Below are 21,095 nucleotides of genomic sequence, written 5' to 3' on the forward strand. Positions count from 1 at the left end.
ATATAATCCCAGATTTGTTTTTAGAAATTATTTTTTACCTTTGACCACATTACGCTCACGTAATAGTATCCTGTATTTTAGTAATTTCTCCTTATGTACTCCGTTTCGTTATATCGGCTCAATGTACAATTGAGTCAGCGGACGCTGTTATTGGCACGATTATTATATAGGAGTACGCAAATAAAAATAAAAACAGGGAGTGTTATTATGAGAAAGGCGTTCCAAACCCATAGTATCCAGAGATTGCTGAATTTCAAAGCACGTGATTACGTCAATGAGGTGCCTATCAACGTACCGTATCCGCTGGTTACCGCGATTAAAGCTGTTCTATGTAATAAAACGCAGTACAAAATTACCATCTTTTTCTAATGGTATGATGATCAAAACCTTACGTACCTCGTTCCTCCGTCGTAATTTTTTGGCCAAGTCGGGACATCTTTTGTCACATTCATTGTCCCAAAACTCAGATATTGCAGCTTGACGTGGCTGCCATTGAGTTGTATTGATTTTTATTGTTATGCTTAAAGTCGCTCCCTATAGGCATCGTGATACTTAGCGTTTTGCATTCGTCTGTGTTTTTGCAATTATCCTGTACAGCAGTGATCGGTGGGTGTGGCACGTGGTCATCTTGTTTTTGTTACATTAGCAGCACAACGCCCTCACTCGAAACTGTGCACTCTTCAGTATGTAAGCGTCAGACGTTCAATAAAAATAGAAAATCCTTCCGCTGACTTCCATTGGTATGCACAAACATAGCAAATATTGTCGTAGAGCGTGTGCAAATTGATTACATATGCATGGTACACATATGGTAGATCTTCGTCTCCTCGCTGCACAGATTAACGAGTGCTACACAACTCAAGTACTCGAGCCTTAGAGCATGGACCCTGGTATATTTTTTTATCCAATGAGTAAACTGCTATAAAATATTGTAATTTTAACTGGTTAGCTGTAGGTAGCACGCACAAGCAGAAAGAAAGAAGGAAGGACCATTTGCATTGAGCATTATGCTATCCCAATTATTTTGCCAGTATCACGTGCAATTGGGCTTATTTTTATGCGAATTTTTTATTCGCAGTACATTTGATAGAATTATGAATCGCCATTGTCTCGCGCTTATGTTTCACAGATTATTTCTTAAACATGATGCAAGTTACTATTCTAACTAATGACCAGATCGACTAGACTTTTGGCTTAGGTAGCAACTGGCGAAACGGTAACAGTTCCAGTTATATAACGCTGTGCCGACTTTGAACAACACACTACAGATTTTAGCGTTTCGACCTCCTTTCCGTGGCCTGGCCCTTCTCGATATGTGTACGTGAGAGCGCCTGCCGGCCAATATAATATTTAGGGCGCAATTTTGGTTCGCATTCTGAATTCTGTTACGGCTCTCCATTCCAGTACTTGATAACAGTACTGCGTCACAGGAGTTTGCTGTTTCAGAGACCTTGTGTGGTTTGCTCGGCATGTCCGGGTGGTGCAAGGGCAGCTCAGCGTATGGGTTCGTTTAGCTGCAGTAACGATGTGGTCGGCCAATGTTTCTGGCGAGTGTCTCGTACTCGTTGGGTAACAGCTCAATGTTTTATTGCTGCTCCTTGAAAGTTGCTTGGTTCTACTAGTCGACGTTTCGATTCTTCTTCGCCAATCAACGATAGAGAACCTAGAAGAGAAGGCTTGACGTAACCTAGGCGTAATTTTAGCATAGTAATTACGGGACATGGACGTGAGGCGCTATAGGACGTTTCCTGCTGCAATAGTAATCTTCACGACGGGCTACATATTTGGTAAATATTATGCCACTAATGTTATTAAGAACTAACTCTTAGCATAGGAAACTTTATATTTGGGAAAAAACTTCTGATGATTCTGTTTATTCGTAACCCTTGATAAATGGAACGATGTTGCTTTTTAACTAATTGGATTTGCCGACGCGAATAAGCTGACTTGGAGGAAAAAAAATCAACTTACGTGTGAAAGGTAGACAGCGACAAAGTCATCGGGAGAGCGTCACTGGTAGTACACAGCTGTTCTATTATACGTTTATTGCCGCTTGCCAGACCTCGACCGTACCCATCACTTCTACCATCATCTACAAATACGCTTAAAATTCATGTGCGATTGGAAGAACATTATGTACTAGATTAGATCGGACACGAGAATCGGTTACTTAAGAGGACACTAACGCCACGGAGTTCTTGTAAGCAAAAAAAATCACCACTGCGAGTGTTACGCACCCTCAAATTGTACCACATGAATTTCACTGACATCAGGCACATAATACGCCTCCGTGACAATGCTGAACAAATGATTTCCTTAAACTAAACACTAAATTATATATGGCTGATATTTAAATAGACTTGCAGTGAAATTTTACAACTTTCACAAGTATTATTATTATTATTTAAGCTTACCTACCCGACGTCAAGCCCAAATAAATTTTTGCTCAAATAGGGCCAAATCGTTAGGGTGATCTTATAGACGAGTAATGGTATGAAGCTTTCGCCAACGTTGTAATTGGTAACGTAATATTGTAAATCACTTTCTTTTATATGGGTACATGCATAGTTCCCTTAGACATTCGGTATCTTAAAAAAGATGAAAGTAGTTTAATGTGCACTCCAGAGAATGGTCTGTTTATTGTGGTCTTGTAGCACCATAACGACCATCTTGAGGTAGATGATTACTTGTAGCATATAGACTGAACTAACTGGGTCACTGTTTCTTGATTAGGTTTTGCCTCACAAGTCTAAATCCGAGTTCAGGGAAACGAGTGGTAGATTGCTTCTATCACTCGTTTTATTCATATGGCTCACCTTTTTGCGAAGTTCTGCGCAGATGTCTTTAGCATTTCCTGATATATATTCGGTGGACAAATTTATATCAGTGTATTAAATAAGTTTTTAACAAGAGCCTTAGCAATTCAACTACAAGGTAGCACCATATCGATAGTACCATTGTTACAGGGAAGGAACCATATTCGTATCGGATAAACACCTCGAGATCGTTAATGGAACGATCTGCTGCTTACTGCCGTTGACACTCAAGGATCTCTTGACTGTAAAACCTAATCATGTTAAGCAAGGCCTTGTGCTACGACTGCCGTAGAAAATCGTAACGGTTATAATGCAATATGAAGCGATCTCTGAAGTGTTCAAGGCGCCGCGTTGGGCCTGTATTATCATTAACAAAATGACTCTTGTAGTCAAGCTTAATATTGCAACAAGCGACAAGTGTTTGTGATGGTCACATAAATTACAGATATGTATGTGTGTAAAGGCCTGGTTCGTTTTTGTTGGTTGACCTCCCATTCGCAATTTGGCAGTCATAAAATTCACATTATTTGTTTCATTCTAAATATCCAATAAATCGCTGTACAGGTAAGTCCAACAACTGGATGATCGCACGTAATTTCTCATACCAAAGTTTATTTTTGTGAAATTTATGTCGATAAGTTAATAGAATATTATTTAGTATTGATTGTTTAAAGTTCGATGGACGACCGTAAGTTAGGAGAGGCACAAATGGCCAGCCACATCAACAAAAAACAGGCGTCTATGTTTACCATGTGTTGAATGAAAAACGCGATTTCTAGATATTCGCCTTTTCGCTACAAATGAATATAGACCGACAAACAAACGTTTGTCGTGTCGGACATAATCCTAATAATAGTATTAGGCAAAATGGACAACTGGGCAGCTAAGGCTGCTGGGTAACATTGCTAACAAAGTAGACGACCACATTTGCAGCTTAAGATAACTATACCGGAACTACATGTGAGACTACCAAAAATTGCTTATCTCTTCGATGACTTACTCCACATTTGCTGTTTTCGTTCACTTGACCCAGTAGTTTTAATTGTTTGCTAAAAAACTAGTAGTTTAACTAGAAGCTCCGGCCCTCTCTACCACTTTAGTTGCTAAACATTTGGGTGCTCCGACGCTAACGATTTACTCTGACGCCATTGCTTTGATTTTTTAAATCCGCCTCCACTCTCAATTGTACTCTTTTTATACTCCTGTTTACAGCAGCTGCGGCATATTCCTGCGTAACCGAAGCTCACTTCTACTAGCAACAGCAGGATTCGTCTCTTATTGTGCGAGGCCACATACACTGGGCGGCAACACTCATCCCAATAGCACAAATCTGCTCAAGCCAGAGACGCTGAAGCAGTTATGACAACGTCGGCTCTTATGCCGTTTGGTCCCTGTGGCACTGAATCCCTTTCGTCGAAGCTGTATTCGAGTAAAGTGAGAATCTACCAACTGTGGTGATGAATTAGGAAACTGGCGCACGCATTAGAAAGCCCTGTCTAGGATAGATATAAACATCTTGGATAATCTGTCCGCTCCTGAAAGCCTGCCAGATCTGTGAGCGGTCAGTGGTTGGCCGATGAGTATGTTGCAACCGACATTAGCCAAGCAAGTGTCCAAATGGTTTTCCATAACTCAATCGAAAATTCTCACGGAACTGCACTATGTTTACATATGTTTAAGATGATTTAATGTGATAAGCTTTGCTAAAGCTTCAGTCGGCTGTATCTAGGCGGCTCGAGAAACAATTAGATCTTCAAGCAGCCATCTCCCGAAACGTTTCCTTTAACGAAAACTAATAAGTGTATATATGCTATAACAAACTGTTGTCCTTCTATGTGGGACGAGCTATTTCGTCGGAGGGTGGGTGGTATGCACGCAGATGTTACCATTTATCGCCAGGAATAGATGCGAGCTACGACAGGACCCATACAAGAACTTGGAGAATCACGAACGTGTCATCATCTAATATTATACTATATTATATCACATGTGAATGAAGGTACATACACATACCTCAGAAAAAATACCATAATAGTAGAAATGGGCTTGACTGATGCTCATTGAAGGTAATAATTAAATATTTAATAAAAATCTGCTAAAAATCTATTGGTGAAAGACATTGTCTGTTCTATCGTTGTCCCTTTGCTAATTTGCCTTGATGTTTAGTTTCACGGAATGCGCAATTTCCTTTAAACCAAATATTTCGCTATTACTTATTGGCAGGAGCCTAAAAACAAGAGGGAACCTTGCTAGCTCACTAGAACGGACAGCAAACGAAAACTTCTTACCAATTGAATAGGCAAAATATTCTACTGAGTGTATTCAATTTGGCCTGCAAGTTGGGTCAACTTTTGGACATCACAAGCACGACCACTTACCGGAGCGCCTTTAAAGGGCTGATCAGTCTACCAAAAATGTGGAAATATTCTCTATTCTTTGTACCTGCCATTTATACAAATCTTTCTTTATACAGAAAATCTTCCGACAAAGGTTACAGGAAGGCAATTAATTGTTTTTGCTTTGCTGTAGCAACAAGGAAATCTATCATCCTGATTGTGGCATATCTGCACGAATTAGAGTAATTTTTGTCATTCTCTATACAGATTAATAATTGACACTTGTTTGAAAAACCAATATAAAACATACATCATCACGAACAATCGCTGCCTGGTAGTTTGTCTATATCTGGTTCTTCGTGTTTTGTCGAATTGCCGGCAATTGGGACTGTAGCTTCGATGAAATCAATGCTTAATGGTTAAGTTTACCTCCTGCTCAAGTGTTTCGGCTTGACTGCAAGCCGCGATGCAAGTTGTGGGCCAATATATACCAACAGCATGAAACAGAAACGTCACGTGTGAGGACTTTTGGCGCAAGGGCCGCTAACCTATTCAGTTGGTAGTTATCATTGAACCAACGTTGGCATTCTCTGCTTAAAAGTACACCGGCCAACACCATGTCTCTCACATATGAAACCTGTCAGGAACGGCCGTGCAAAAGCATGTAAACATTAGGACCAGCTCCCCTATATCGATGTGTGTAATATTTATAGAAATTGCCTCTGCTAGCAATTGAAACTTTCGCCGTCCCGTTAAGCATTGAAGCGTATCAAAAAGCCCTTTGAAAATGTTATCGATAAAAACTACAGCGGCACACATCAAACGTGACACTACAGACACGTGAGGAAAAAAGCGTCAAACCTCAATTTTAGCGGGAGGCTTCTGGACAATGTCATTGCGAATCGGGTACCTTACCCCGCTCACCGCCGTAGCACTCAAGCCGAATGCAGCTATGTAGCATGTACTAGTAAGTGCTTTTTCTGCAGTTTCCAGTAGTATTTGGTAAAATGTCAAGTTGTTGGGCTTCTTGTATCTTATACTATATATAGACGAAACCGTTCTTTGAGCCGCAGAACAAGCGTACTCGAACTTAGAAAACAGTAGGTAAACTGCAAAGCCCTTAGAACCAGTCGATAGGTTCTCTTAATTTATCTTAGTTCATTTTGTGCTGTAAGTTTACACCTCGCACTATGAAAATTCAACCAGAGAGGATTGCTAGCCGGAAACTTTTTCCAAAGCACCACGACAATTTTGTTCAGCCTGTAGCGAACTCTGTACAATATTTCGGCCATAATTTGCTCCTAACCACATAACTCCCGCAGGTGTTGTAGTGACACTAATAATGACGCGTAATATAGAAAACAACAGGGCAATCTATCTAGTTAATAGGAACCGGTAATTGCCCTGTAGCCGCCATCAAAAATCGTCGCTAAATATCGTTTCAGGGAACCGCTGCCAAAGAAGGGCATGCACATTGTCTGTTAGAGGATCGTGCGACGCGGGCAATAAAGGATGGAGTCATAAATTTAAATATCAGTTCATACAGGTTGCCTGTCTATAGAACGATTTTTTGCGTGACTTGCTCGTTAAAATTAATACGCTAAAAAAAAATTTAAACCTCTATCTCCCGCATCGTCTTCCGTTCAGTTTTCATCGAAGTTCGTGAAATTCTGCCCTGTGGCACTTCATTTCAGTCTGACAGATAATACCAAGTTGCAGCATGCGCCATCGGTTACAGTACACTGTGGCCACACTTTCGGAGACCTGACACAATTGTGATTCATGTCGATGAAGTAATAGAACCGAAAATCCAACAGATTTCAGTAGTGTTTAGTCGCTTCCAAATCACGCCTGTCTCTGACGATATTCTTTTACTTGAAATTCTGTCTGGACAGCGACCAGTAATTGTCTACCGTAAACTCCGGGCTGATCTCCTCAGCGGCGCAGGGTCCCTTGTTCAGATTCCGCAGGTCTCATAAGAAAAACTATCCATGCAGCTTTTGTATGCTCCGGATGGAAAAGCAGTCCTGCTATGATGATGCGCAATGAATTAAAAATCTACTTATGGGTTTCGGCGAATACATGTTTAAAATCAAATCTATAGTAGTAGTACTAAATAAGTTATCATGCCGATTTAAGGAAAAAACACCGAGGCCTGGCGGCGACTGTTTATAGAACGAAACTAGAACGAAAATGCGCGAACAGTTATAGATATTATAATATTTCTATTAACGCCAGATGGTGCTGGATGCTGCGGATGAAGCATGTACTGAAGCTGCGTTGATTCTCGTGGAAGCTAAGGCGGGACCGAAGATGCATGATGTAATTTGCTGGCTCGCTTTCCAGCAGAGGACACCGTATGTCTCCAAGAATTAGTCCAAGTACCCCTGCATACTATTCCATGAAACAATTCAGCTGTACAAAATGTTAATTTTTTTTCAAGTAAATAAAAATTCGATCCAAAAAGGTAACACATTGATCCTGTTAACTTCTAATATTCGCTACCAACCGATTGTGTTCTCCAAAATGCCACACGTACGCAACTACTCCAATGAAAAGCGTAAGACTGATTAAACTGCTTCAGCAACCTTTTGCATAAAGAAGCAATTCATTATTGTGAACTACTATTATGAATTTTGACGCACGACAATGCCGCGATAATGAAGGTGAAAGAAGAAATAGATAGCAACTATGAAACTTACTTTTTAATCCATATTTTAGACCCGTATTAAAAAAAGCAGCTTCTTCGCCTTCTACAAGAGAAACTATTCTCGTCCACCGGAAACGCCCAGTTAAACTTCCACGGAATATACAACAAACAGTTGAACCCTCGCCGCCATGTTCCGCTCCGAAAAGATGACCGATCTCATCCGGGTGTCTGTTCAGTTTGGCCACTGCACACACCCGATAGCTTTCCAAAGCCCATCACGTGAATCGTCATTTGTCAAATGTACCAGAATACAAATAGTTCTTTGCATCGGCTATGTGTGAGGAGACCGTTTAAACCTGCGTTTGATCTACAGATTACACTGTGGTACCTATTATTACCACTAAAACGAAATACACGGAACGAAGTTCACAATTGTAGAAAAAGTAAGCTTGCAGTTCAAGCAGCACCTCTATAAACCGGAAATCTACTTCCGTTTCTAGATTTGTCCTATTTTGTGGCCCACCCTGTAGAGTTTAAGGTAACAACGCAATCCGTAAGATGAACGATTTAATGATTCGCTCATAAGTTTCCATGATAAACGAAAATTGGAGAATAAACATTAGATAATATTTACTGGCAGCATCGGCCCACCCTTAGCATAGCACATATTAGCTGGTACCAATTTTGGACACGGCTCGTGGTCGAAGTTAATTTTGAGGTAAAAATTGATTTGGCTCAGGTATCTACTTCCGCTGTACTGAAACACTATTGTAGCAGCCTGTATCACACCCAAACGGCGGTTCTGCCAAGAACTGGTCTAGCCATTCGGTAGCCGTAAATAACGGTAAGAAATTGTTCCTACTGCGTCATCGAGCTGTACGTAAGATATCGATTATAACTAGAAAAGTAAAATTTTCACGACTCACTCCTGGTTTTAACCTCTCACGTTTGTTAGAAGAAAGGTATTGACGATTGGGGAAAATTGAACTAAAGGTACATGTAACTCGTTCTGTACGTTAAGTTTTTTTTTACAAGTACAAGTAATCTTACCAGCGATAATATAAATCTAACCAGCTAATGCTGAATATAATAGCCACCAAAGCAAACGCAAACTACGTTTAGCGAAGCTCAAATTTACAGGATGTGCAAAATTGCCGTATCTCAGCGTCAAGTCAACAACCTATCTTCCAATATGAACGATGAATTTCAGACGAGTGTTGCACAGTATTCATACCAGTACCAAAGCTGTTACAGTGACTTATGGGATCTTTGATCACACCGACGCCAAATTCAGCATTTCTGAGACCACGACTACGCAATCAAGTTGGACTCGAACTATAAGCAATGTACCTTCGGCACAATTATAGCAAAGCGAAAGCGGCTCAGTACAAAACTGTATAGCGGCTCAAAAATTCCAACTTGTATAGCCTTACTTGTATCAAGCTTGATATTTTAGTGAGTATATCTATGCATACTAGTAGGAGATAGACTGAAGTAATTTGCGCAATAGAACACATAACTAAACTATCAATTAATTAATTCAGTTACTTCACATAGCCACCTGAAGTATAAGTCAAAGTGTATATCACGAAAAATTGTGTCAAGCTGAAGCCAACGAACAGAGCACCGGCCATATCAATTAGCTGGAACTTCTTAAATGTCAAATAGAAAAATGGGAGCAATTATATGTTACTAGTAATCTAATTTACATCGAGATACCAACCACGATCCGATACGACGATGCTTTTCAAAATGCGCAAATTGTTATCGTTTACCATAGCTTTCAACTCAGTTTGTGAGGTAAGTTAATGTGCAAAGTATGAAAGTTCGGTCGAGCAACCGTATCTGAAAATTCAAACAGCGTACTTCAAGGGATTTGCTTGCTGCTTTAACACGATTGGAATAATAAAGGGTTAGTTACCTCGATGTGTCCCTCCTAATGGTTCTTTCCTTCGCTTCGATTATACGCTACAGCCCGACATTGGCTGACAGTATCGTGGGGTTCTGAGCTGCTAATCCTCTTCAGACACGTGGTAAGGCCTGGCGCGTGCCTAAATCGACAGTTTGAATTAACTTAATCGAGCAAATGCGGATAGGTGAACTAATATATTTCCATTATGGCGGTGCCGTGCCGTGCCGTGCCGTGCCCTATTGGAACGGGAGATTCAAAACCGCTATCTCTGTCACCATAGACCACCTCTTTGCCGCGCACGCTACTACCCTTTCAGAGAGCAAGGAGGCTTCCTACAAAAGGGAATGATGATAGGGAGACAATTATTTGTTACAACTAGAAACTGCGGTAAACGTATTTAATGTGCCGATATAAAACGGCGCTAAGTGGCTTGTTTGTGCAACAATTACTTTCCAAAATTATAGGCATACATTATCCAATGTGTGCGTAAAGCATAAAATGGAATTCCGTGGAGCAATGCACTCCATATAAAAATAAAGTATCTCCAGCAGCTTTAGTACTCTTTTCCAAAAAATCCTCTGGACCTCGATAATTAAATCAATATTATATTGTATGGGGTAGAGCACATGTATTGTTCGAAACCATAAACACGGTGCCACCTACTCCGTCTTATAGCCTAAAGCGTACCCATGGAAGCCAAATGACCCCACGATAAGCAAAAAGCAGTAAATAATACTGTTCAAAATAAATTGACGTTTCCGCCGTTTGGTTACGACGTCTCAGTGGGAAGTAAGCAGCCATATCTCTGATATTGACATAGAAAATTGGCTATAATCTCATATATCTATTTATTATTGTTAATCTTTGATGCCTCGTGCACGACGAATTCCGTGAACCATAAATATACATTTAAGCGCTAAACGAGATTGAGGCAAAAATACTTATTATATTAATAACAATACACTTTACAACTTTTTCTCTGTATTTTCGAAAATAAACTGGTGAGCTTCTTTCTAATTTTTATACGATAATAGCAGTACACAAGTATCACAGGTTCTCCAGTTTGGCGATTGGCGTTGATCAATCGAGGTCTGAACTAGTTTATAGTCTCCTGTCACTTTAGCTCGGATCGCGCCAAAGTGGGTTTTTTTCCTAATTATGATATATGTGTATCTTTGCTACAGACCGGATCGGATCCTCAGAGTTCTCTAATATTTATTGTCCTCAGAAACTACGTGAGAGCTCTTCCTAATGATTTTGCGCTGTTGTCGACCATGAATTTGTTTATTGGTTCCTATACATTCACATATTATATGTGAATAATTTTCCCATAGAGAATATTTACGCCGCGGCAGGCATCATAAACACGACACCCGGCGGCGTTTCCACTCAAAGCTCCTGAAGGCGGCATGAAAGACAGCATGACGCGCAGCGGAATCCCGCGTACAGATGTACCACTTCTCTGCCACTGTATATTTATACTAAAATTTGCGACGTACACCACAATACAGGCAAATAAACCAATTGCTATTTTTTTCAGTAATATCAATTTCTAACTTGTTAATGCCACAACTTGTTACTAGTCTTGCAACCACTGATCACTCAATATCTTGTTCGATAATAAACTGGTCGACTTGTATCAAATGATAGAGGCCCGATACATATTGGCTTCGGTCAGTCCTTTGAAAAAATGCTTCTCCGATTTTCATTTGAATTGGGTTTTCGTCTCTCTTTCTCCATCGGCCCCAGATGGTGTCCTCCTTTTTTATTATTCCTGCATCTTTCTCGGCCCTGTGCCTCGCTTTTTTTCTTTAATGGCTTTTAATTATTAATAATAACCAATAAGGGGACTAATAATTAACTGCACAGATTAGTGAATATGTGGTGACAAAAGACAGTTCGCAAACATTTTAGTACTTACAGTTACTGTCGAATGTTTGCTTTTAGAGCGACGAATCTTCCCTAGCAGAGCTTCCATGTTTCGGTAGCTACATTCCTGTTGGGCATGTTGCGGCATCGAGGTTAGCGTTTGTTCTAATGAAATACAGAGCTAGTAAAGGTACATCTTGCTACCTCACAACATGGTCATTGCTCTATACATTAACAGTTGTACCTCACAGTCCTTCATGCAGAGCGCATCCTGATAAGGTCCTCATGGTACCCGAGCCCTTTCTCGGGCTGGGGAAAGTTGTCTAAGATCCTTTTGGTGAGTTACGAAAAATTATATTTTCAAACGATGCTTGAACCATAAAATCGTATTCAATCTCTTGCAAATCCGATAGAGGTTATGTGGCTAATAGCTTATCAGTCCACATAGAGCCAGAGATATTAAGACTTCAAAACTTTTTTTGATATACATATATGCTTTCCTAGCCTAAATAACTAAGTGATATAAATTGTTTGCCCAACGACATCGCCAATAGAGGCCGGTAGAATATCAGACCTCGGTCGTCTTACTACTCGGAGATTTGGTGACGAAGGCCATGCTTGAGCAAACTAGCTAGAGTAGCAGATATTACTAGCTTATCAAGGTTGATCAACAATTCACAAATTTGCCGTACGGTAACACGGTATGACGCAGTCGCAAATGGCAGATTCTAGTTCGTGAGTGTCAGGGGTGCCAAGGTCCAAATGGTGTTGACCCTTCACAATGTGATGACGGCAACGAGGTTTGCAGATATGATCGACATCGGAGTGCCCATCAAGTTCTGTGGAATTTATACCCGAAATTTGTTCTCCTATAGTTAATGCGAGACAAAATACAAAAAAAGGCACATCATCAGTTGAGAAACAAGCTGCGGCCGATAAAATACCGCAATCGAACTTGAATTCGTTCATTATTCAATTTTGATTAACAAAAATACAAAACTATCAAAATATCAAATTTACAACATATAAGTTTCATTCAAATAATTTATGCACAAGACATATTTGGATTATTTTCGACTAGTTATTATTTTCGAGCGCAAGTTAAAATGCGGGCTAAATCTTGCATTTGCGCCTTTACCCTCTTGCAGTTGGTAACATTAAGTTGCACTTTGAAGCCCTTCCTTAAGAGTAAGTCCTACATGTCGATAGCAGTAGCTCCTTGGACTCTTCTTGTAGTGGTATCCTTAGAGCTTCACGCAGTCTTGGGCTTTATGACTCGGTGCAGAGATCTTGTTAAAACGACGCTGCTCAACAAAACTTCACTCACGTCTCATGGATCTCAAACGCTAAGGACGTGGGAAAATTTCCGAAGTAGGTTCTGGTGAACAATGGATTGCTTACCACATGGCATACGCTGACTTTTACTAGGTTCATTTTGTTTATTAAAGTGCCTACTCAACAAAAATCTCAAGGGGGACCGACCACATAGCTTAAGAACTGACACGGCGAAAGGACCTCTTTGATACAATCGAATGAGCCGATCATGAAAGTGAAACTGTTTGATATAGTTTTCTAGGAAAATGATGTTGCTAGTAGTATGTAAACCGCGTTTGTCTAGACGACATCTTCAATAATGTCAAAAAAAAAACCTTATTTAGGTGTCACAGAGGTATGCCAATAAACCATGTAGTTTTATCAAAGCTTATTTTACTAGGTTACCGCAAAGGGCATTTAGATCAAACTATTTTTCTAATACGAAAATACTTGACACCTGTAGCTTTTTCCCAAACGAATACAACACGACGAAATCCTATCGTGACCATTCCAGCATAAAACGAAAGCCGTCTATGCTCAAGCCTAGACAATCTAGAACCTAGAAAGAAGTTGAGTTCTGCTGTCTGGTCGAACTTACGTAGTCAGGTTGGTGTTCTGACCAAGCAGGTTTCTCGACCTAGACACGTTTCTTTTCCAAATGCAACTCAGCCGTTCAAAACAATCCCTAGCGGTAGCATCGGGTGCAAGATGGAAATATGTATTTAGTAGCTCACCGGCAAAAAAAAAAGATACATCCATTTAACTGAGACGGAAACACGTATTCAGCATCTCACCAGCAAAAAAAGATAAATCCATTTAAGTTTGAATCACGATAGAATATAAGCTATGTATAATGTTTACTCTTTCAGTTTTAATTCGGATTTTGCTCTATCGCACCTCGTCAAAGGCCTACTGTTAGAGATACGACAAGTAAAGGCTATACAGTGTAGGAGAACTGGAAGCTGATTTCGATAAGGCCAAACATAAATGGGCTTACTAGCGATATCAATGAATTTATGCTTAGAAGAGAACTAGTTACCGATTAGAACTATGAACCTACTTTCTTCACCTAAAAACTTACGTATAGTACGTCTCCTTCTGTCTTTACCAACACAAATGTACTTTTATCTAGCTCGATACGTAAAATAATTTTTATAATGGGTTAGACGAAATACCATTAAAAATATTTCTTACATACCCGCATATGTACCATATTGATTCTTTGGCAATTCTACTGCGCTATTTCGGCGTTGGATTTTTCTCTCAAATTTTGCATTGAACTTTTTTAAAATTTATACGAACATTTTTGAGTTTTCAACCGCAATTTTGCGATTTCATAAAAAAACTCGATAAATGTATTTGGCCTCAAAGTATTAGTTAGCACGTTGACAATATTCGGAACATATGTTATACCTTGCCATTGTGGTCGTTGACCATTTATATTCTTCAGCTAGCTAGTAAAGAAAACTACTACGAAACATTACCCACGATTCATTTCTCGATAATTCGGTTTATTTAGACTTCCTTCAATTACATTATCATCATAACCAGCTAAAACCAGCATAGTTATGGTATTGTGGCTTGAGGCTGTAATCACAATAAACGCATATTCTTCAGCAGTCAGGTAATTAAAGGAACGCCAAACAAGTTTACCAGAGTCTACCATGTGTGGTAAATGTACGATTGTTCATTACTGTGTATAATACAGATAGCTGCGTACATCGGCTATATATAAATTCGATGTACACAGACTAACCCTAAGGTGAAATTATCAGATTCGTCTGATGACATATTAAGCACAATCGATGCTCACCCATTATCGAACACCCCAATAAATAAATAAAAATTTTATGGACCTTACCTTTTCATCTACTCCACTTAATTATATTTTACAGGATGACAACGTTATATTAGGATTATTTCATACATAAACTATATCTAAATGTGAGCAGATATTTGGATAAAGTGTTTGAAGAAGCCTGTGTTATTAGGAAGATTCGTATTGGACACGTTGAGGTATATATAAACCTCGTTGTATATATTAAGTAATTTCGTCTTTATAAGATAAACTGTCGAGTTCACATAACGAAAAGGGTTTGCCGCTCCGGTAGGGTCCGACACAAAAACATTTGCTATTGGCTGATTTAGGTTCATAACCTTAAGAGAAATCTTCAGCCTCCGCATAATAAGTCTGCTGCTTTGTTCGAGACAAGATAGGCTTTTTTTTCTGGTGCCACACATAATCTATGAACGCACCTCCTAGAACCTATGCTAAGATATCGCTGCCACCGTATTGATTAAATTATAAACAAACACCGACTTAGTAGTACAAACGAGTCAATCGAATAGATGTATATGAAATTATACATGAAATATAAATGAAATTTTGTGGAAAAAGCCGCGATGCATCGTCTGATATGTTTTGATATGTGTTACCCTCGTACGCTGTGATACTCTGTCGAAAGACTTGCCATGTGTGCCAGTCTGAAAGGTAACACTAACCTAAGAGAAAGAATAATTCTTTTTTTTTTTTTTATACCGACGGAATAATTTTGCTCGTCTGTACTATAGATTGCCACAAAGTGCACGACATTAAGATTCACCCCTTAACAATATCGTGCTATACAATACATGTTAGAGTACAACACAGAAACAAATCGAAAACAAGATGCTTTTCCCATTCTAAATTTAATTAGCTACAATGAGATATTCCGCGATATCATTGTTATGAAGGATCACATGCGCACGTACTCATATACATACAAGCGCATAAATGGACAGCGGTAACCGCGACTCGAAGAGCTTAACGGCGGTCCTTTGTGTCGGGAAATCGTCCCTTGCCATCCATCTACTGCTCGACGCATAGGAGTGGTTCCCTTAAAACACCTTAAAACGGAATTCGCACCACAGTAAGATGCCATAGATGTTATAGTATAGCAAGATACTACGGATTCAAGACAGGATCCGTAGTATCTTATTTTCTTACGTACACCAGCAGTGTCAATAAATCTGTACTGTTGTACTTGATGAAAGACGGCACATACGACATATCTTCATGCAATTTTTGGTCAGTGTATAAATATAATTTTAGATTTTTGAGTAATAAATACAGTTGTTTTATCGACTGGCTACTAGGCAGCACTTGTCGAAGGAACTACCTGTGCTTAAGTAGTCACTTCTCTTTCTAAGGCATAAGTTGAATTTCCCTGCCCGTAGACCATTTACCGAATCGAACAAATGTTGCCTATTGTTGTTTGAAGACGGAACGAAATACAGCAATGCTTATCTCGCTGATTCCTATTAGACATTAAATAGGATTTTAATTGTCTACATATCTCGCGTCGTAAGCCATACATAATATTTTCAATGTGTCTGTGTATTTATATGCCCATTATCTCAACGCTCAAAGTTACTAGATCCATTCGCAGCGTGACCGGGCAGACTTTACGTTTAGTTGGTTATGTTATTAAACACGACTCATAAATGATAACATCATCTACTCGAATGAAGATTATGCTATTATCGTTCGAAGTAGCCAGCTACTAGCTGACCTTCGGTCCAATGACTGAAAATGGTGACAAACTCATAATATCTTTCTTCGTCTTTTCGGTCTTTTCGATTGCACAGCAAGCTTGAAAATGCCACCTACGCAGAGATAAATGTCACACTTAACCTAGCCATAACATCATCTTCTCCTGTTATCCCTTGTTCCTACTATTTCACATATTCATACACCTTCATTTCAATGTTCCTGCCGTGTACGCTTTTCAATCAAATTGTAATAGTTTAACATTACCAATATTCTGTATTGGTCTTTTTGTGTCTGGTTGTTGGTTTGTTTGCCGCTACTTCTACGCTTGTACACATCCACAAGTAAATATGGTCTCTGCATCGTTGAAAACAGAAGACGGAATCTTAGTACATTTTAATTTCAGCTGCGGTTTGTGTATAATAACAGTCGCAGTATGTTTTTCTTTCTACTCATTTATCTAAAAGAAAGTTGATTTAGTCTATTTCAGATTCTCGGCTCGAAAAAACCTTATCTAATGGAAATTTTACCCAATTCAAATGAAGTTAATCAAACATTCCAGGTCGGTCTTCCTCCTTGTTATTCGATTTTTCAAAGAACATGAAGTCGATTAGAAAAGCGGCTGCCATTAATGATGCCTTGACGTGGACATGCAAATCGAGAGGGAACGAGATACCAAAGTTGTCTGAATCAGTGAATGCTTCGCGTAACAGGCCTGACCACTGCTTCGAGATTTTACCGACATTTTGGCCCGTCTGCGCTGAAATCACCTCGAATTCGACGTCGCCACAAATACTAGCTGTGCATAGTGGTCCTTCGATGCGAAAGATAACGTTGTCTTGGGCGTCACGGACAGTAAATTTTGGGAAAAGGATAGACCATTCCTGTCTGACGGATCCAATCACGATGCCTGGAGGTGCCTGTACCTCAATCTCCTGAAGGAAACACGGACAGAAACATGACGTGCAGCGGAGAGGCCGGTACAGATGCATTACCTCATTACCCTGTAGATTTTTAATTTTCATGTCGAAACTGCGGACTGATCCACAGATCATTCGAGTACAGCAGTCGTTCTTTTCCGTAGCTTCATAGACTTTTTGGCCCATCGAGTTCTTAATCGAATATTTGTTGTTCGTCTCAAAACCAACAACTGCTTCAAGCAGTTCAACCTTTTGTTTGATAATCAATTGGTCTACGGCTGTCAGATACTCAAGGCCAGGAGGAACGCCTGACATACTTCCCGGAATCATGGGTCCAGGCTGTTGCACGACCGGAGCTGGGAGCACGAATCTGCAACGCAAAACGCAAAAATATAAACGTCTGACTGACATTTATACTAGGCAACTGCTATTTGGGTTAAACGAAAGTGTGCGCACCTTGCAGGATGTACAATAGAAAGACTGCTGTAGTACTATGTCTGAAATGAAAGTTGTGTATTTTTAACGGGCCGTAGAACTTATTTTTGTTGTACATACATTAATCGCTTTTCACCAAACAATTTGTCAGTTGTCACCGTTGATACGGCCTCAAAAAAGTTAAAGCTGTCGGTGTTGTTTAGGTGAACGCTCAGTCATCGATCTTTACTTACCCTGGTTGCACAGGTGAAGAATATCCGGGTCCAACCGAAGACGGAGGATATGTAACTGGACCCTGTTGGTAAGGGGAGTATCCTGGAGCAGAACCTCCTGGTAGCGGATACGGCATACCTTGAGACGGTGGATAATTTGGCCCACCCTGTGGGGCTGAGTATGGGAGTGGTGCAGGGCCGCTCGGCTCTGGGTAAGGCGGCGCTGTTTCTTGTGGCGGAGCTCCGGGTTGAGGGTACCCGGCTCCACTCACGTATTGATTGTAACTCATAATGTCTGAAAGGAAGTAACAAAAATAACGAAATATTAGCTAATAAGCCTACGAGGTAGTTAAATTAAAGCTTAAAAATTAGGAAGTCCATGGCTATATATTTGAAATTGAATTGATTGAAGGCTGCTTACTTTATATTCTTTTTTTTTTTTTTATATATAAGCTTTTATAGAAGATAGTAGGTAGCAGTAGCGGGTATTAGGATACTATATTCAACAGCTGTGTAAACAACTAAGGATTGCTTCAAATATTCACTTTTTTGTGTAGCAGCTATAAAACTCATCGTTTCTAAAGTATATCAAAATCATTTTACCGCGTGTTACGTTTTTGAAACGTGAAAGCTGCGCTACGTGATAAAAGTACGTTTTGGCATCTGCCAACCTAATGTAAGATAATTTAATAACTAATCATCCTTAAAAATTACTTCGTTCTAGACAGTAGGTGTCCGTCCACTGCTACTGTTTCATGCTCACGGAACTCAGATATCTATCTTATATTATTCGATTTTATATTATCGAGATGCGTTCTACTTTGTGTCGGTATCACTCGATCGATCTATGGTAAAAGAAGCAACTGGCAAAAAGTTCCCCTGATAACTCATTCTTTGATATGTACCTATAGTGCTTATGTTTTTACTGTTATATCAACCAATACGAGGGAAACAATTACTTAACATGAAGGCCAATATTTCAATACTGTCTGTAACAAAGGTGGTAAAAAGAGAAGATAGCGATTTTCACGATAAAGAATTAATAAACTCTTGGACGGCACCTCCATTGCCTGTCAACAGACTCTGGAGCTCTGTTTACTCAACTTTGTCCTATTTTGCAATACATGTCCAGTAAAGGAATTTCAAATGTAATATGTAAAAGAGCTATCGCTAGTTGGTGCTGTTAGGAAGCTTTTTCTGTCGACTCTCAGTTCGGTCGATGTGAAGAGCTTACTTAAGACTATGACAATATGCTTATTAAAAATCATTTGTCGTGTAAAGCTACGTATTACTCATATCGCTACATCCAACACGGAAACAGTTAATATAAATATTTGCTTTAATAACAAGACGCCAGCCCGCAAGGCATCAGGCGACAGTTGGAGGATTAGTGCAACTACCCGTGTATATATATATATATATATATATATATATAGGTCGTGGTTATGGTTAGGACGCTGCAGTCTGTTGCTCTGCAGGCAACAGATTGAGCTCTGTCCATACAGCATCTGAGCTGCATGCTTTGCTAGATACGTTATTCCGTTTAATGTTGCGGCATGTGAGAGTACTTAGAGAAAATTGTTGTATCCCATACAATTCTACTCTCCACGCACGCACGAAATACACAAGTACCGTCAGCTTCTAGTGGCCTTTAGAATAAAACTGTTAGTATATATTAATAAGCAATTAGCCAATGTGTATGTAACGTGAATTTATTATATCACCGTCTAGTGCGCCGTCAAATTTTTCGAATTATAATGATTTTTCTGGAAACTTAAGTAAGCGATTGCTCAGCTAGCTCATTTCATCTTTAATGAACGTATCATGTGCACAGAAATTCCAGAGCCAAGCACCTTGCCTCGCCTGTGATAATCATTCAACACTGAGCAAGCGGTTCATTACCGAAAACCTGTTCCTTTTACAAAATTAATGTTCCACATGTTAGCTGAGTTAGTCGGGGACTAACTATTTTGTAATGTATTGCCGCAGGCATGTATGCCCAAGACAGGTTTACCACTTGGAATCCATATTCCCAGAAATCAGCCGAAATGACCCAAATAACAAAAATAGTCATTCTGATTTTTTTTGAGTTACATTTTGTGACTAGCGTAAATGCCCCGCACACTTGTTCAGTCACGCGTATCATTTTTTTCTACAGCTAGTAGGTATACAATTGAAAATTAACATTTCGGCTAACTACACACAATATGGCGTGAAACATTTCAGAAACGTGCGCGTGTTTGGTACACATCCCCAATTTATCAGTAACTGGTCATGATAAACTATACTGATCGCAAAACCAAGCAAATAGATCACTACGTTCGTGCACTGTATCCTCGAAGCTAGAAATAACGAAAGAAGTAAAATGAAAAAACATCAAATATATATTTATAGTACTTGTATATTTATAGTATAGTATTGCAAAATGGACGATAGGTCGCACAGTAAAAACATTGGCTCTGTCAAAGATGCTTTCTTACTGCTATTCGTAGACCCTTTAGAAATCTTTTGAAGATTTCTATAAATAAAACAAAAGCCAATTTCTTATACACAAGTGAAGCCGTTTTGACGCTCGTATCGATCAGCATGAGAGTATAACATTTTAAATGGTCTCATTCTTTATATTCCCAAATCACGGACAACATGCAGGTATTTAGGCTTATTATTAGCATAAACATTTACTTTAAACCTCTAGGTTCCAAGCAAGGAAAACTAGCTCCTAAATTAGAATTTTCAAGTTCGTACAACATTGATGCCTCAGTGTTGTCGAGTCTCATCGTTGGTCTGCATTGATATAAATATAATTTAATTGTAAAGACCTTTCTTGAAAACTCTTTCATTTTGCGGAGCATTTGCGGCATTCTCACTTATTGACATTGCTGGGATGCGCTGTAGCTATATTTCTTACCACTTGGGCTATTTCGGCGTAGGTAAAGCACCACTTACCAGCGTTTACTTCACAGCAGTTTTGCTTCGTAGCTGGACGTAGAGGCCTTCCAGTACCAGGGCCCTTACGACCTGCCAGTTATCAAAAGGCCTTTTATGTGATCACTCTACCTAAATTTACAGCAGGCTGGTGAACGGTGATAAATGAAGGCTTAT

The 21,095-nt window shown here is 39.5% G+C and overlaps 1 protein-coding gene and 2 long non-coding RNA genes across 6 annotated transcripts in view; 1 reads left to right on the forward strand and 2 right to left on the reverse strand.

Moving 5' to 3' along the window:
- LOC111266420 (uncharacterized) overlaps positions 1-2,319 on the reverse strand; it is an 8,682-nt gene extending 6,363 nt beyond the window's left edge. The window contains exons 1-2 of one of the 2 annotated variants that reach the window (XR_002684079.2): positions 1,972-2,319; positions 397-1,663 (exon numbers count right to left, since the gene is read on the reverse strand). This is a non-coding gene — a long non-coding RNA (uncharacterized LOC111266420). Of the gene's footprint in view, positions 1-396; positions 1,664-1,971 lie in introns of those variants that run through there. The other variant, XR_002684080.2, reaches the window with a different exon arrangement.
- LOC111266421 (uncharacterized) lies at positions 1,657-4,931 on the forward strand. The gene is made up of 2 exons (XR_002684081.2): positions 1,657-1,787; positions 4,029-4,931. It is a non-coding gene; the product is annotated as an uncharacterized LOC111266421 (long non-coding RNA).
- Positions 4,932-14,387: 9,456 nt separating this feature from the next.
- Positions 14,388-21,063, reverse strand: scramb1 (phospholipid scramblase 1). 3 transcript variants are annotated; one of them, XM_022843893.2, is made up of 4 exons: positions 20,940-21,063; positions 18,015-18,288; positions 16,957-17,716; positions 14,388-15,783 (listed from the first exon to the last, which is right to left on the reverse strand). In XM_022843893.2, the coding sequence occupies exons 2-3, from the start codon at positions 18,281-18,283 to the stop codon at positions 16,972-16,974; spliced, it is 1,014 nt and encodes a 337-aa protein (XP_022699628.1). In that variant the 5' UTR covers positions 18,284-18,288; positions 20,940-21,063; the 3' UTR covers positions 14,388-15,783; positions 16,957-16,971. The 3 variants fall into 3 exon arrangements, with proteins under 3 accessions (XP_022699628.1, XP_022699627.1, XP_086827016.1); XM_022843892.2 differs by having other exon boundaries at positions 14,388-17,716; XM_086970890.1 differs by having other exon boundaries at positions 14,388-17,716; positions 20,902-21,029.
- Positions 21,064-21,095: the final 32 nt, after the last annotated feature.

This window comes from Varroa jacobsoni, unplaced genomic scaffold (genome assembly GCF_002532875.2).
Source record: "Varroa jacobsoni isolate VJ856 unplaced genomic scaffold, vjacob_1.0 scaffold_1081, whole genome shotgun sequence".
Lineage (NCBI taxonomy): Eukaryota > Metazoa > Arthropoda > Arachnida > Mesostigmata > Varroidae > Varroa > Varroa jacobsoni.